This window comes from Oryctolagus cuniculus, chromosome 9 (assembly GCF_051225735.1).
Source record: "Oryctolagus cuniculus isolate XC-2025 breed Fujian yellow rabbit chromosome 9, ASM5122573v1, whole genome shotgun sequence".
Taxonomy (NCBI): Eukaryota; Metazoa; Chordata; class Mammalia; order Lagomorpha; family Leporidae; genus Oryctolagus; species Oryctolagus cuniculus.
In genome coordinates, this window is record NC_142875.1 from 103,330,353 (window position 1) to 103,347,696 (window position 17,344).

Below are 17,344 nucleotides of genomic sequence, written 5' to 3' on the forward strand. Positions count from 1 at the left end.
GTCTCAGCTGCTCCACTTCCGATCCAGCTCTCTGCTATGGCCTGGGAAAGCAGTAGAAGATGGCCCAAGTCCTTGGGCCCTGCACCCAAGTGGGAGACCTGGAAGAAGCTCCTGGCTCCTGGCTTCGGATTGGCGTAGCTCCGGCCGTTGCAGCTCATTGGGGAGTGAACCAGTGGATGGAAGACCTCTCTCTCTGCCTCTCCTCTCTCCATGTAACTCTGACTTTCAAATTAATAAATAAATATTTTAAAAAATATATAAAGTGCACGTGGTTCCCTTCATCCAGCCTTGGAGGAGCTGCCGTGTTGGAAATCACGGGGGCTGGGCATGAGAGCTGTCACACATGCAAGCGAGCTCGTTGTCTGAGAAAGCCAGGCCACCCCCGTTCAGAGCGATGCTAGCACAGCGGGCCGGGAAGCTTTTCGTACTCAAGAGGCTCCTGGAATCCCAGCTCTGCCGTGTGCAGCTGAGCTGGGCCCGTTCCTTACCTGCTCTGTGGCTCTGTCTCCTCCTCTGTGAAATGGAACAGTAACTGCACGTGCCGCGTGGGGTGAGGGTTAAGGAAGTCAGCCGGGTGATGCATTTAGACCACTGCCTGGCGAGGCCCTGCTAATACCGTGTTTACACTGGGCCCACATAGAAGCGCCTCTAGGGGATTACATTTCAATGTCTTTGACCTTGGCTTTTGATGCTGCCTCAGTAGGATGGCATTTATTATTATTTTTTTTTATTTGACAGGTAGAGTTATAGACAGTGAAAGAGAGACAGACAGGTCTTCCTTCTGTTGGTTCACTCCCCTAATGGCCGCTAGGGCTGGCACACTGTGCCAATCCGAAGCCAGGATCTGGGTGCTTCCTCCTGGTCTCCCATGCGGGTACAAGGGCCCAAACGCTTGGGCCATCCTCCACTGCCCTCCCAGGCCACAGCAGAGAGCTGGACTGGAAGAGGAGCAACCAGGACTAGAACCCAGCGCCCGTATGGGATGTCGGCGCCGCAGGCGGAGGATTAGCGAAGTGAGCCACGGTGCCGGTCCAGTAGGATGGTATTTCTAATATAAATTCCCCCCAAATAAATGACTGATCCATGAAATCTGTTCTCTTTATATTAATAAAATATTTTTAAGTGTACAAAAATGATCTGGGTCTCAGCTTCTTTATTTGCACGTGGTTACAATTTATAAATACATTTGTCATTTCTCCCCTCTTCTAAACTCTCCCCCACCCCACCAACCCAACCCAACCTCCAGTTTCTGTTCACTCCCTTTCCTCTCCTCTAAGTGCTACAGGGGGGGCGGGGACGTCTTCCACATAACCTTGCCCCACGCAGGGTCTACCTCAGTCCACGTGAAGCATGGGTCCTCCAAGGGCCATGGGGGTGAGCACCACAAATCCGCCAGAGCTCCCGGTGGCGCCGGTGCAGGTGGCCATGTGCTGGCACCTCCTGTGCCACATTCAAGGTGCAGAGTGCTGAGGGGCAGCCGTTAGCATCGCTCGCCCCGTCCAGGGCTGAGGCTGAGCTGGTGCAGCCCCAGCAGGTGGCAAGTCTGCAGTGGGGTGTCAGGCTTGCCCAGGCAGTGGTGAGAGTCCCGCGGCGGGCACTGTACCCAGCTGGTGCCCGGCCCTGCTATCCAAGAGGTCTCAGGCCTGATCCCTTAGGGCTGTGCGCTCAGAGCGATGCCCAGGCCCAGCGAAGCCTCCAGGGAGAAGGTGCTCTCGTGCCTCCCTTCTCCTTGCTCCTTCCTAGACACCATAAAGCACAGGTGAACAGTTGGCTCCCGGGGCCCCTGTCAGAGGGAGTGGCAGCCCAGTGTCTCTGTCTCGGCCAGGTGCCAAGCTTTGCCGTCTTCCTGGTAGGGTGTAGAGAGCCCGGGAGGGCCTGCAGCGCCCTCTTCGGGAATAGGGTACGGAGGCTCGGGGGGAGCCGGCGGGTCCCCAGGGCCCCGCGCTCCCCCTAGCACTGGCCCGTTGTAGATGTAGATGTTGCCAGTAACAGTCACAGAGCCACCGGTGACATGAATGCCATTGGCACCTGGAGGAGGGGAGGTAGAGTGAGGTGGAGGGGGCCTCCTGAGTCCTCCCAGCCCCCCCACCTCCTCCCCCACCCCCGCCCCTCCTTCGCTGGGGCCCTGCATTCATGCCTGCTTCTGGGCTCTTCACTCTCTTCCTGTGTCCCCAGACACGACCCTGGTTGGCTGGCAGGGTCTCTGACTTACCTGGAGTCTGGACTTTTATTTCATTTTGCTTCATTCCCTGCCTCCCTGCTCTGCCTCCCCGGGCCCCCCGCCCTGCAGGTGGGACCTGGGCTCACCGTGGGCCACCTGGCCCTGCTCCCCAGGCTCAGCCTCCAGCTCTCTGGTCTGGCTCAGGGGACTCTGCTGCTGTAGCACCACTTCCTCCAGGCCCGGGGCGGCCGGGGCTCCGGCAGAGGCCTGAGACAAGTCTCCAGAGACGGGCAGAAGCGGCTCCACCAGGTCAGGGAAGTGTGGGTTGACCCTTGGAGGGGGGCAGGAGGGGGATTCCTCTCCCTGCAGGAGAGAGACAAAGAACCAACCTATGCCAAGAGTCCCAGACACCATCCTTCCTTCCTCCCCACAGCCCTCTCTGGGCTTTGGCAGCTCAATGCCTGCCCCCTGCCTCAGGGCCTTTGCACCTGCCGTTCCCTCTTCCTGAAGCGCACTCCCCCAGACAGCTCTATGGCTGGGTCTCTCACTTCTTCAACTCTCTGCTCAAATAGCAGCTTCCCAGAGACGTCTTCCCCTTCTTCTCTTCCTGCTATATATTAGCTTAACTTTATTCTGGCTGCAAGGACGAGTGGACTCCAGGGGGCCTGCTGCTTTGCTCTGCTCACTGCTGTACCCGCCGTGCCTGGGACAGGCTGGCACCAGGCGTGCTCAGCAGGGGAAAGAATGCACGAATGGAGCCGCGTGCACTAGGTCTCTTCCTGCTTGGCCCCACCTCATGCCCCCATCACCGCTGCCTTCCCAGCCTCCCCCGTTACCTCCGGGTGCCTCTTGAGCAGGGATCCTGTAACGGAAAATGAAGTGGGTGTAGGCCACTGACCCCAGCTGGCCTCGGACCCCAACCTCGCACCCTCCACACCGCACGGCCCACCCTGGGGTTCCATGAGCGACAGGCTGTTGCCAGCCTCATCTCCAGCCTCAGAGCAGGGCCTGGATGGAGCCAGTGGTGTCTGTGTTGAGGGCACACATGCACAAGGGCTTGCACTGGGGAAGCTGAATATCCCCATCCCACCCCACTCCATCCCACCCCCGCCCACCATGTGGGAGGGCCCGCAGCTCCTTCTTACCCAGCTTCCTGCAGAGGGAGGGGAGGCTCTTCCAGGTGCAGGCGAGGATGGTGAGGAGCAGAAAGGACACCAGCGGCAGCAGGATGGCCAGCACCAGCACGGTCCCTGCAGGGGTGGCAGCAAAGCGCCAAGGGCCGAGAAGTTAAGGAGTTTCCAAACTTTGGGGCAGCCCAGACAGAGCGGGGCAGTTTGCATCGCAGTTCCGACAGAGAGAGCTCCCCTGGGTCACACAGAGGAGCCTCTGGGAGGCTAGGGGTGCGATGCAGGTGCCCGGGATCCCAGCCATCCAGTGGGGGAGAAGGGTTGGAGGCTGGGACAGTTGGTTTGCAGGGGCTAGAAGTGGGAGTGGGCGGGGCCTGGCACCGGAAACAGCCATGGGCCACTTTTCTGAGGAGGGACCACTGTAGAGGAGCTGGGATCGCCCCTGGATACCTGATGGGGTGTTTGCAGGTGTGGGAGAGCAGGGTGGGGGGCTCCTGCTCCTGAACTCTGCCTCTGGCCGCCTGAGAGAGCAGGGCTTCCGGATCCCCACCCCTGTGCTCAGGGCAGGTTCTGGGTGGGGAGGAGAAAGGGGCCCTGAGCTGGGTTCCCTGATCCATGGCAGTTCCTGGTTTCCATCTTTCCATGGGGCTCCGTGCTGCCTTCCGGAGCACGGGGTCTCCCCTGCCCATTGGGGACGCCCGGGGGGGGGCGGGGGGCTTTCTGCTTGTATTTGGGGTGCGCTGCCCTTTGGGACCCTCAGGAGTCTCTGGCCCAAGAAAGTACAGGATGGGGGGCACGGGGAGAGACCGAGCCCGGAGCCTGCACACCTGCACTGCCCGCCGCCCCAACCCCCGCCCCGTCACCTCTCCTCTTTGAGCATCAATTTTCTTCTCCACACCAAGTGGGTTACCCTGCAGCCTCTCTAAACATCAAGCTCTACACTGCCACTGCTACTGGAGACTTAGAAATTAGCAAGAAGGCATGAAAAATACTTATGATTATTACTGAATGGAAAGTCAGGCTACAGAACATTGAAATGACTCCACTTTTAGTAAAACAACAGATTGTATGTCTGGAGGCATAGAAAACTGCCCAAGGAGGGCAAACAGCAAGATATTAGGAGTGCACAGGCCCAGTGCTGGGCCTGTGGATGCAGCTCATCTGTGTTTCCTGTGTGCGGCAGGCCCACATTACAGCACGGGCTCTGGACAGAGGAGCTGGGGACCCAGGGCGAGAAACATAACCTCATGCACCTCAGCTTCCTCGCTGAGTCAGCCAGGAGAGTCACCGCCGCCCACCTCCCAGGCTCACCACCGAGATTCCAGGAGGCAGTGCCGGTCAAGTGCGGACAGAGCGCCCGAGACACACCAGCTCCCAGGAGACGGGAGCCAGGGTCATGAAAATCAGCATGCACGCTAGATGCTGTCAATCACGAGCGATTTCAGACATCAGATACACCCTGCAACCAGTCTGCGAAAACCCATCAGTCCACAGGGGAAAAAAAAGCAAGAGACTGGAGTCCAACGGGGGATTATCTTCCCAACAATGAGAGTGTATAATCAGGCAAGGAGGAGAGCAGCCTGGTGTCCAAAATGATGACAGCTGGTGTGCACCGCTGCATGTCGGTGTGGGAGTGCCCCTTGGCGTCACTTTAGATGTGACTTTACAGTGTGCGTGGAAGTACACTGGCCTAACGATGCTACCTATCTCGTTAAGGAATTTTCCTTCTTGTCCAGTTCTGGGAAGGAAGGATTCACTTTTTTTTTCTTTTCTTTTTTTTCCCCTTAAGTATGGGGGGACTAAGGCATTTTCTCAGACACCCCCGGTGCCCCTCACCTGCCCCTCACCTGGCAACGGCTCGGGTGGGTCTTGGCATGTCCTGTCGGACTGGGTGGTGCCTGGGACTGCCTCCACCAAGCCGAGGTCCTCACACCTGTGGACGAGAAGGGCCCCCATCTCTTTGTGCTCCAGCCCCCAACAGCCCCAACTCCAGCGGGCACGTGGGACTTGAAGGGGCGAGGGGGAGGGGCACTGCAGGGCCGCTGTCACCTGGTGTGGGGCTGGCAGCGAGCGCTGGAGGAGGAGGTGTTCTGGAAGTAGCCTTCCTTGCAGGGGACGCAATTGTTGTTGGCCTCGGGCACTTCACCTGGCAGGGGAAGGGCAGGCGGTCAGGGTGAGCTGCCCGAGCTTCCCCGGCGTCCCCGGTTCCAGCTCTCAGCAGACCCTTCAGGTCTGGTTATGCCAGAGAGAGAACTGTCATAGTAGGGGGTAGGGGGTTGCCATGGAGGCAGGACCACGCTCCTGGCCCCCACCCAAGATCACCAACACCCAGTCTCCTTTGCACCGTCTGCCCTCGGTGACCCCTGACCTTTGAGCTCAGCCTCAGTGCCAGGCGGGCACTCTGAAAGCGGCTCGCAGTACACACACTCAAGGGCCCAGTGGGCGCAGAACATCCCGGGCTGGCAGCGGCACTGGGTTTTCTGCTTGCTGGTGCACGGCGCGATCTCCTGGAAGCCCAGCACTGGTAGGGAGATGCGGGAGCTTAGGGAGGGGCTGTGCCCCAAGGAGGACCCCCCCCCCGCCCCCAGGTACATCCTCACTCACCAGAGTCACAGGGTCGGCACAGCTGGCAGATGGACAGGTGGTTCCAGTGCTCGTTGTAGGAGTTCTCGGCACACGTGGCACAAGTCGTGTCCTGGCTGTGATTGCATTCGGCTTTGACATAGGTGCCTGGAAGGCGAGGGGGCAGGAGCGGCGTCGGCAGACGGGGACTGTGCACCTCCACCTTCCCCACCTGCTGTGCCAGGCCAGGCCTGGCCTCCCTTGGAGGCTCAATGAAGAGAACATATTGCAGTCCCTGTCTGTGATGGGGTGGCTGGTGCTTCTCTCTCTCTCCCTCCCAGCTGTGCGTCTGCAGGACAGTGCCTTGCCTTGGAAGCAGCCCCCGGGGCCCAGGAACCCACCTGTGTCCCAAGCTCCCCTGTCCATCGCCTCTCACCTGGGGGGCAGCGGGAACAGCAGAGCTGGTGCTTGGGTTCGTAGTACTCCTTTTCCTGGTCCCAGCAGGTTTGGTTCTCGGAGCCGTACGGGGGTATCTCAGGGGGGGAGATGAGGTCGGGAAGAATGAGCCTGGGGTCCACAGTGTGGCGGAGGGCCCCTCCCCAGGGGGCCACCCAGCCCCTCTTTTTGGCCCTTGCCTGCCCGCCTGCCCGCCCGCCAGGTCCCTCCCTCACCAGCTGGGGCTGGGATGCAGCCAGGAGTCCGCAGAGGCCCAGCACCAGGGGCCCCCACGCCAGGCCGCGGTCAGAGGCGGCCCAAGGCGGGCGCATGGTGGCCACTGGGCCTGTCCTACGAGCTGGGTGGAGGCCCGGGAGCAGGGTGGGAAGCTGGGACGTCCTGAGCGGCGATGGCGCTGGTTTCCCGAGCCCAGCCGCCGGGCCGACGTGCCCCCCGGGGCCGGGAGCGGCCGGGCCTGGCCTCCAGGGCTCCAGCGGCAGGGCTCAGGAAGTGGGAGTGGAGCGAGCCGGCCGCGGGGCGGGGACAGGGAGCGCCGGGAGCTGAGGCCGGCCTGTCGCAATCGCTGTCGGGGGAAGAGGAACAGGCTTGGCTGCCTCGACGCGGGGCGGGAGGGGTGGCCGGGAAAGCACGTGAGAGCGGCAGGCCCGGAACCTGGGCCTCCTCCCTTCTTCGGAAGCCGGAGTGGAAGCCGAGGGCTGCGGGGACGTGCCCGGACCCCGCTGCGGGGGAAGGGGCGGCAGGGCCTGTGCAGATGCCCCGCACCGGCCCCGCAGATCCCAGGGGGGCGGAGCCGACCCATCCGTGGACAGGGCTCGGACACCGGCCAGCCTGACAGCACCATGGGCCAGCAGAGGCAGTATTTGGGGCCCAGAAGTTCCTGCGGGCAGCTCCCCCCGCCCTCCCTGCTCTGTGGCCATCTGGGACCAGCTCTATCAGCCAGCCAGTATGCACCCTGCCCAGCCTCCCATCCTGCACAGTAGGGGGCACTGTCCAGGACACTCGGGAAGGTGCAGCCGCCCTCCTCCCTGCCCTTAGGAGCCAATGGGAGGATTTGTGGACCGAATCCCTCATAAGTAGGAGCCTGCTGGGGTGGAGTCGGGAAGCCACAGCCTTGGGTTCCAGCTTGCCCACCTGTGAGCCTCGAATCCCTGGGAACCTGGGGCGTTGAGAGCCCACCCAGTGCAGCCCCTCACCTGCAGGAGAAGACCGAGGTTCAGGGTGCCATGTGTGGGAGACCAGGCTCGCAAGGTGCCTCGGTCTAGTGCCAGCCCCTTTCTCCCCACCACATCCCTTCCTGCCGTGAACAGTCCCCCGTGGAGTGACTTGCTTGGTGTTCTGCCATCTCCTGGTTTCCTCTGCCTGGCTGACTCCCACCCTCAGACTCCAGGAATCACCTGCACCGCCCCCCCCACCCAGACTGCTGTCTGTTGACCCACCACCTGCCGTCTGCTTCCCCACCCGGGCTGTGACCTCTGCAGTGGCCTGGACTGAATGCCAGAGTTTGGGGGCCCAGTACTTCCTGAGCCCAGAGCCTGGCACGTGCTATATGCTCACTGCTCATTTATGGAACAAATGAATGATGTCCACATCGCATAGCCAGTTCACACCAGAACCAGCTTGGGCCTGGGGCTCTGGATTTCCGGGTTCCAGCTCATTCCGCATGCAAGCCCACTGCCTCCTTGTCTGGATTCAGGGGTGTCTCCCTTGGGTTGAGATGGATCGCTTGGGAACTGCGCCCTCCCGGATGGACTCTGTTCCGGTCCCACCCCCACCCTGGCCAGGCTCTCGCTGGTGGAGCTGGGATGTTCTGGCGCGGGAGGAGGCTGAGGAGGAGACACCAGTGTGGCTGAAGGACCAGCCCGAGCTTCAGACATTTCCCCAAGGCTCCTTCCCCTCTCCTGTGCAGGCCCAGCCTCGTGCTCTACTCCCAGTGGTGGATCCGGAGAGCATGAAGCTGCCCAGGACGGGAAGGAACTTCAAGGGGGCGTACACGGCTCAGAGCTGCTGCTCTGGACAGACCCCGGCAGCTGAGGGCTGCGGCTGGACTCACCCCTGCTCCGCACCCCAGAGCAGAAGGGATGGGCGTGTAGCAACCACCGTGCTTTTCTTCCCTCTCTGCTTTTCACCTTTTATTGTTAAGATTAAAACCTCACACTTGCATGATGCTGAGGGGAGAGAGCAAGATGGGCAGCCCCAAGCCACTCCTGTTTCTTCCACACGCTGCCTGCCCTGCGCTGCCCTGTCCCGCCCCCAGCAGCACACGCCCCCTTCCAGCTCCCCTTGGTTCTAGTGGAGCAGGTCCCTGACATCATGTCGCTGCATCTGAAATTTCACTCTGAAAGACCCCCCGACTCTTTCTTTCCGCTGAGGTCTGACGCAGTGAAGCGCCCCAGGGACCCCGCTCTGACACAGGCACATGGATGAATTTTCACTGTCGTCGCTTCTTGTGTGTCCCCCAGCAAGCTTCTTGTCTTGTGAGAGGTTGCTGCCTGGTCTCCCTCACAGGCGGCCACACCCTCAGAGCCCTTCTTGTCCCAGCGGGCTGAACTATAACTGCCTTCTCCTCCTCCTCTGGCCTCCTCTTCCTCCTTCCCTTCCTTCTCTGCTTCTTTTGATATACTTAAGTGGCTTCTGTTAATTTGTTAAAAAGATTTATTTTTGTTTATTTGAAAATCAGAGATACAGAGAGATGGAGAGAGAGAGAGAGAGAGAGAGAGAGAGAGAGAGATCTATCTCCTTGTTCACTCTCCAAAGGGCCGCAGTGGCAAGAGCTGGGCCAGACCAAATCCAGGAGCCAGAAGGTTCTTCCGGGTCTCCCACGTGGGTGCAGGGGGCCAAAGGACTTGGGCCATCTTCCACTGCTTTCCCAGGCACATTAGCAGGGAGCTGGATAAAAAGTGGAGCAGCTGGGACTCAAACTGGTGCCCATATGGGATGCTGGCACTGCAGGCAGCGGCTTAGCCCATTATACCACAATGTTGGCCTCTGTTAATTTTTTAAAAGCAGATTTATTTATGTCACAGACAGAGTGATGGGGGTGGGGGGGAGATCTTTCATCTGCTGATTCACTCCACAAATGCCCACAACAGCCAGATCTGGTCTAGACCAAAGCCAGAAACCTGGCTCTCTTTGTCCCTCCCTCTCTTTTTGTCCCTCTGCCTTTCAAATAAATGAATAAAAATAAATTTAAAAAAATAAAATAATTATTTGACACAGAGAGATAGCTCTCCTATCCACTGATTCACTCCCCAAACACTTGCAATGACCCTGCCCCCATCCAGGGCTCCCATGTGGGTGGCAAGAACTCAACTACTTGAGCCATCAGGCTGCCTTCCCGAGCCTGCACTGGCTGGAGGCTGGAGCCGGGAGCAGAGCCAGGTACCGACCCCAGGGACTCTGATGTGGGTCATGTGTGTCTTAATTGTCATCTCAGCCACTCAGCTAAACACTCACCCCTGAACCATCCATCCTGCTCTCTGCTGCTGATCCCGTGTTGTCTTTGTACCCCTCAGGCATCCCCAGGTCCTGAGGAAGGAAGGAGCCTACGGTTTTCCTCTGGGCCTTTAGCTTTCTGTGCCAGTCAGCTGCTGAGTGGCTCACAGGTCCGCTCTCTGCCTTCCCGGCTCTGCGCTGCCACCCCTGACAACTACACTTCCCAGACTCCCTTTCCTTCTAGCTGCTGGGGAGGGTCACCAATAGGAGGCAGAGGCAGAAGGCAGGCGCCGGGCAGGAGGGAGGGAGCCCTCTGTTTTCTGGCATCGCCCGCCCGCAGTTGCTTGTGCTTCCTCCTTCCCGCCTTCCATAATCTCATCTCCTGCTGGGCGGCCCCCACGGCTTACTTCCTGCCAAACAGCCCTGGAAGCTTCTTTGTGTACAATGTTTCCAGTCCTGGTGATGGCGGCTGCCTCTTGCTTTGCTGTTTCCTGAGTGGCCTGTTTGTCCCCCAGTCCCTTACCCTTGCCAGTTCCCTGAGTTGAGTTTCTTTCATCTGAAGGACTTCCAGCTTCCTGGCTGCGCCATGACAGAGAAGCATGTCAATCAGGGGTTATTATAAGGGCCACCCAACCTTCCCTTGGGGACGAAGGGAGAGTCAAAGGGGTGAGAAACCCACACTCTCTCCGTAGACAGGGTGTGGTCTTTGCTTCTTTCCTTCTGGGTTCTTTATCAGCTTCCTCAAAGTTTTATTAACATCATTATGCAGGCCGGCGCTGTGGCACAGTGGGTAAAGTCACCATCTGTAGTGCCCGCATCCCATATGGGCTCTGGTTCGAGTTCCGGCTGCTCCACTTCCCATCCAGCTCTCTGCTATGGCCTGGGAAAGCAGTGGAGGATGGCCCCTGCACCCACGTGGGAGACCCGGAAGAAGCTCCTGGCTCCGGATAGGCATAGCTCCAGCTGTTGCGGCCAGTTGGGGAGTGAACCTGTGGATGGAAGACCTCTCTCTCTCTTCTCTGAAGAACCTTAAAAATCAAACCAAGATGGAGTGACCTAAGCCAATACCATTAAAAACAAGAAGTCACCTTTGCCCCAAATAAAAATTAAAGTTTAAAAGTACAGCCCTAAACTTTTTCCCCCAAAGCTAAAATTAGGTGCAGCTATAAAATAAGGGACCCTATGCTTAGCTAGCTGCGACACTTGTGCCTGGCTGTGCTAAGACCTAACCCAGTTTGTATACCTCATAATACTCAAATAACGGTGTGGGAAGCGGGACGCTGCTCTCCCACAAGGGGAACAAAGGGAGCGAGATGTCGTCCCCCCCCTCAGGGTGAACAAGATGGCGCTGCCAGGGAAAGGAACTACTATAGAAGTAAACAACAAAATGGCGACGAGGTGCATGCCTCCCATGTGATCCCGTAGCTGATTGGATAGAAGACGCATGCCCTTCACATGATCAGCTCGCGGATTGGACTGCTGTGTGCATGGACTCTATAGTGCTTTTGATTGGTTGCTGCGAGTATATAAACCATGTGGCTTTGTGCTGGGGGCGCTCTCTGGACTCCCGAGTTCAGGAGGCCCGTCTGCGCAGACGCCGAATAAATCCTTTTGCTTTTGCATCAGCTGGTCTGGAGTCTGAGTCTCTGGGGTGTGCCTCTCGACGTGTTAGCATCCTCACTCCGAGGGTCTAACATTCTCCTTCTATCTCTGTGTAATCTGACTTTCTTTTTTTTTTTTTTTTTGACAGGCAGAGTGGACAGTGAGAGAGAGAGACAGAGAGAGAAAGGTCTTCCTTTGCCGTTGGTTCACCCTCCAATGGCCGCCGCTGCAGCCGGCGCACCGCGCTGATCCTGGCAGGAGCCAGGAGCCAGGTGCTTTTCCTGGTCTCCCATGGGGTGCAGGGCCCAAGCACCTGGGCCATCCTCCACTGCACTCCCTGGCCATAGCAGAGAGCTGGCCTGGAAGAGGGGCAACCGGGACAGAATCCGGCGCCCCAACCGGGACTAGAACCCGGTGTGCCGGCGCCGCAAGGTGGAGGATTAGCCTATTCAGCCACGGCGCCGGCTCGTAATCTGACTTTCGAATAAATAAATAAATCCTTGAAAAATATATAATTATGGCCGGCGCCGCAGCTCACTAGGCTAATCCTCCGCCTTGCAGCGCCAGCATACCAGGTTCTAGTCCCGGTCGGGGCACCGGATTCTGTCCCGGTTGCCCCTCTTCCAGGCCAGCTCTCTGCTGTGGCCAGGGAGTGCAGTGGAGGATTGCCCAAGTGCTTGGGCCCTGCACCCCATGGGAGACCAGGATAAGTACCTGGCTCCTGGCTTCAGATCAGCATGGTGCGCCGGCCGCGGCAGCCATTGGAGGGTGAACCAACGACAAAGGAAGACCTTTCTCTCTGTCTCTCTCTCTCTCACTGTCCACTCTGCCTGTCAATAAATAAATAAATAAATAAATAAGAAAAATATATCATTATGCAGCACCAGACCCAGACTGAGTGCCCCCAGAGACTCCTAGAAGGTGGGAGAGTGCAGACTTCTGCAAGGCCTCCCTAAAAAGGGGCTGCTGATGAGGCCAGCGCTGTGGCATAGCAGGTAAAGCTGCCACCTGCTGTGCTGACATCCCATATGGGTGCTGATTAAAGTCCGGGCTGCTCCTCTTCTGATTCAGTTCCCTGCTAATGGCCTGGGATAGCAGTAGAAGATGGTCTAAGTTCTTGGGCCCCTGCACCCATGAGGGAGACCTGGATGAAGCTCCTGGCTTTGGATCGGCCCACCTCTGGCTGTTGAAGCCATTTGGGGAGTGAACCCATGGATGGAAGATCTCTCTCTCTCTCTCTGCCTTTCAAATAAATAAACAAATAATCTTAGAAGAAGAAGAAGAAGAAGAAGAAGCAGCAGCAGTAGCTGCCGAGAGCTCCTTCTTCCCAGTGACCCATGTTTGGTTGAAAGTGTTCCGGAGGGATCGCTGGAATCTAATGTGGACGCAGGGTGGTGCCTGCACCACCCAGGACAACCCCTGCAACAGAGAATTATCCAGCCCGAACTGTCAGTAGTACCAAGGTTGATAAACCCGGACTCCACCCAATGGAGTAAACTAACAGTGAACTTCAAAGCACCCTTCTGGGGGTTCCAGCTCTTCCTTCCGATGCAGTACACGCTCCTGTGAAAGGACCGCTTCTCTCCACGGCAGGCAGCCGCTGCAGAACAGGTGATCATCTCTAGCAGTACAAATAAAGAGGGACTTGTTTCCAGCCTGGGGAGGATAGAGGCTGGGAAGGAAAGTGAATGAAATTCAGATACGTCAGTAGATGGCAGCTACGTGGGCTATCACAGGAAGCTGGGGTGGTTGCTGGCTGGGGATGTGTTCTCATGGCAAATTCCTCTCTGTCAGGGATAAGCTTTGGGGATCAGCATTTGGCATAGTGGCTATGATGCTGCTTGAGATGCCTGCCTCTACATCCGGCCTGGCTCTGCTCCTGATTCCAGCTTCCTGCTAATGTGTGCCCTGGGAGGCAGCAGGGGATGGCTCAATGGCTTGGGTCCCTGCCACCCACATGGGAGACCAGATGGAGATCCTGAATCCTGACTTGGGCCCAGTCCTGACTGTTGTGAGTATTTGGGGGAGTGACTCAGTGGATGGACTATCTCTTTTTAACCCCCCCCCCTTTCAAACAAACAAACAAAAAGAAAAATTAAATAAAAATTAAAAGGATAAGGACCAGCGCTGTGGCGTGGTGGGTTAAGCTGCTGCCTGCGGTGCCAGCATCCCATATAGGCAAAGGTTCAAGTCCTGGCTGCTCTACTTCCAATCTAGTTCCTGCTAATGTGCCTGGGAAGGCACTGGAAGATGGCCTAAGTGCTTGGACCCCAGCACCCATGTGGGAGACCCGGAAGTAGCTCCAGGCTCCTGGCTTCACACCAGCCCAGCTCCGGCTCTTGCTGCCATTTGGGGAGTGAAACAGCGGATAAATGGAAGACCTCTTTCTGTCTCTCCTGCTCTCTCTCTCTAACTCTGCCTTTCAAATAAATAAATCTTTAAAAAAATAAAAATAAATAAAAAAGACAAACCTTGACTCTTACTTAATTGCAAATCTTCTGTCTCCTGCAGAGTGGGTCCACAAATAGTGACCATTAGACACTGAGGTCCCAAAGAGCTTGAAGCCTGGTCCCCTACTCACAGTAGGATCCACATACATGTCAACACACTGAGTGCAGCAGAACCTGTGTCCCCAAAACTCATGCAGATGTTGAAACTCGGATGTCCTCATGTTAATGGCTAAGGGATCAAGGGGAGAGACTCCATCTCCTTAGGTGGCTGAGAAGTGGGCGTGGTGGGAGGGGCTTAGGTCACTGGGGGTGTGCCCTTGCAGGGCGGTTCTTGCAAGAGGGTTGATTGTTCTGAGCTCAAGTTGGGCCCAGCTCTTCTCTCTCTGCTTCCTGATTCACCATGTGGTCTTTCCTCTCCCCCCACCATGACCAGCCTCCACACATGCCAGGCCATGGGACCGCTCCACCTGAACTGTCACCTCCAAACTCAAAATGGAAATAAGGCTTTTCTTTCCCAAGAAATCCCTCTTTGGTAATCAATTAAGGTGATGAGAAGAGGACCAATACACACATGCGCATATGTACACACACACACACACATGTGCAGACACACACCAGGACAATGACAAACAGTAAGCAGTGGGAAGTGCTGAGATGGGCTCTCCCTCGTTGTGTGGAGGGGAGAGCAATTCCTCTCATCATACAGAGAATAAGAGGCAGGAGGACCCTGCCCGTTCAGGACCCTCACTCCACTGCAGGTCCCCTGCAGGCTTTGCACATTCTAGGATCATACCACAGGGTTAGAGGGTGGCTGGTACAGGGAGGAGGAAGGTACACCTGGGGTGGAAGGAAAGGCTGGGCTCTGGGAGAGGCTAAGGTGAGCTCTGGAATAGGGACCTCTGCAAGCCAAGGTCAACAATGTCCCTAACCTCCAAAAGACAAGCCTCAACTTCTCAGGGTGGATTTGGTGCAGCAGCTAAAATTGCTTGGCATGCCCGCATCCCTTTGGAGTACCTGGGTTTGAGTCCTCGTTTTGCTTCTGCTTCCAACTTGCTGCTAATGCAGACCCTGGGAGACAAGCAGTGACGGCTCAAGTACTTGGGTCGCCACATGGGAGATGAGTTCCAAGTTCCTGGCTTTGGCCTGGCCCAGGCCTGGCTGTTGCAGACATCTGTGGAGTGAAGCAGTGGATGGAAGATCTTGATCTGTCTGTCTCTGTCTCTCTCTGTTTCTCTTTCAAACAAAATGAAAATGAATCTAAAACTTTAAAGAATATCTTTAAAGGCACACAAAACGACACAGATAAACAAACAATCTTGGCTCCCTTTGGCCCAAGTGTAGGGAAAGGAATTAGTTAAAGGGAAGCTTTTGTTGTTTTGTTTTATTCTGAATTGCTGGAAAACTGGATTACACAAGTGTATTTGTGTATTATTTCTGCACTTTCAGAGATAATATTTAAGATGGAGCTCTGACCTCAGAACAGGTATCAGATTTCTGCTTTTCTCACAACAGCAAGCCAGCTCCGGCTCATTCCAGTTCTAGAATGCTGTGGTCTCCAGGCACACCCTGCAGGACAGGTCAGGGTCACCACTCTCCCCAGCCCAGCCCAGCCTGGGCCTCACAGGACTTCCCCCAGAGCCCTGGGGATGAAAACTATTTGCCATGCTGCCTTAAGCCAGTGGTCAGATTTCAGGAAGTTGCCAGCAGACAGAAAAGACAAGGAAGGAAGCAGGTTTTACCACCACTTACCACGCCGGCATCCCATACTGGAGTGCTGGTTCCAGCCCCGGCTACTCTGTTTCTGATCCAGTTTCCTGCTAATGTGCCTGGGAAGGCAGCAGAAGATGGTCTTGCCACCCATGTCGGGGACCAGGATGGAACTCCTGGCTCCTGGCTACGGCCTGGTGCAGCTCTGGCTGTGGTGGCTATTTGGGAAGTGAACCAGCAGATGCACGGTCTCTCTCTCTCTCTCTGTTGTTAGTCTGCCTTTCAAATAAATCTTAAAAGAAAAAAGAAAGAAAGAAAATGCATGGAGCGCTTATCAGAATCTCGGAGACCAGTCAGGCAGCCAAAGCCTCGTGGACAGGTAGGGTCAGCCCCCGTGTAAGGACCTGGCCCAGGGGAGAATGGAGGCTTGCAGGGGTGTCTGCGTCCTGTGGGAGGGTGGGGACGGTGTAGAGAGCTTGTTACAGAGCCAAGGAGCTGATCCAGGACCCAGCGAGCTGATGAAGGCACAGACCCACTGTGGGAGGGAGTAACTCCCAGGTGGCTTAAGCAGACAACCCCAGAGGGGGGGAGAATCCTGGGCAGCTCTGTGTTGAACTCTACTGCTGTTTTGTCATTACAGCTGCAAAAAACTGGGTTATCTTTGAATGCAGAAAGAGCCTTCCTGTCCCTTCACAGGGGAGGGACTGGGCAGGGGTCAAGATCATCAGCAGGGCAGTGGGCACCGTGGTGCAGGGGGTTAAGCTGCTGCTGGGGACACCTGCCTCTCACGCCAGAGTGCTGATTCGAGTCTGGGCTACTCCCTTTATGGTCCAGCTGTGCAATAATGGCCTGGGAAAGCAGCAGAAGATGGCCCAGGTGCTTGGGCCTATGCATCCATGTGGGAGACCTAGAAGAAATTCCTGGCTCCTGGCTTCAGCCTGCCCCAGCCCAGGCCATTGCAGACATCTAGGGAGTAAACCAGTGGGTGGAAGGTCTTTGTCTCTCTCTCCTCCTCTCTCTGTAACTCTGCCTTAAAAAAAAAAATCAACTGGCTTAGGTTTAGAATCCTGGTTTATGCCAGCTGTCACTTTAAGAAGTTATAAGAAGGGTGGGCAGGCCGGCGCCGCGGCTCACTGGGCTAATCCTCCGCCTTGCGGCGCCGGCACACCGGGTTCTAGTCCCGGTCGGGGCGCCGGATTCTGTCCCGGTTGTCCCTCTTCCAGGCCAGCCCTCTGCTGTGGCCAGGGAGTGCAGTGGAGGATGGCCCAGGTGCTTGGGCCCTGCACCCCATGGGAGACCAGGAAAAGCACCTGGCTCCTGGCTCCTGCCATCGGATCAGCGCGGTGCGCCGGCCGCAGCGCGCCGGCCGCGGCGGCCATTGGAGGGTGAACCAACGGCAAAGGAAGACCTTTCTCTCTGTCTCTCTCTCTCACTGTCCACTCTGCCTGTCAAAAAAAAAAAAAAAAAAAAAAAAAAAAAAAAAAAAAAAAAAAAAGAAGGGTGGGCATTTAGCATTAGAATACCACTTAGGACACTCATGTTCCAAACCGGAGTCCTGGCTCTGCTTCCTATTCCAGGTTCCTGCAATTGTGCACCCTGGGAGGTAGCAGGTGATGGCACAAGTGCTTGGGTCCCTGCCATCTGCATGAGAGACCCAGATAGAGTTCTAGGTTCCTGGCTCTGGCCCGACCCAGCCCTCACTGATGTGGGCGTTTGGGGAGTAGACCAGCAGATGAAAGATCTCTGTTTCATTCTCTGTCTCTTCACCTTTCAAACAAAATGAAAAGAGTAGGTTCCAAGAAAAAAAAAAAAAAAGAAGAAGTCATGGGAGAGCCACAGGAGGGGAG

The 17,344-nt window shown here is 56.8% G+C and overlaps 1 protein-coding gene and 1 long non-coding RNA gene across 2 annotated transcripts; both read right to left on the minus strand.

Annotated features, from left to right (window-relative positions):
• Window positions 1–1,786: 1,786 nt before the first annotated feature.
• LTBR (lymphotoxin beta receptor) lies at window positions 1,787–6,617 on the minus strand. The gene is made up of 10 exons (NM_001267705.1): window positions 6,522–6,617; window positions 6,287–6,383; window positions 5,893–6,018; window positions 5,657–5,809; window positions 5,338–5,434; window positions 5,136–5,221; window positions 3,307–3,411; window positions 2,998–3,023; window positions 2,308–2,524; window positions 1,787–2,028 (listed from the first exon to the last, which is right to left on the minus strand). Exons 1-10 carry the CDS (start codon window positions 6,615–6,617, stop codon window positions 1,787–1,789), a joined length of 1,245 nt encoding a protein of 414 aa, NP_001254634.1.
• An 8,217-nt stretch (window positions 6,618–14,834) lies between these two features.
• LOC127492055 (uncharacterized) lies at window positions 14,835–15,677 on the minus strand. Its single transcript, XR_016213487.1, has 3 exons — window positions 15,540–15,677; window positions 15,264–15,356; window positions 14,835–14,961 (listed from the first exon to the last, which is right to left on the minus strand). It is a non-coding gene; the product is annotated as an uncharacterized LOC127492055 (long non-coding RNA).
• Window positions 15,678–17,344: the final 1,667 nt, after the last annotated feature.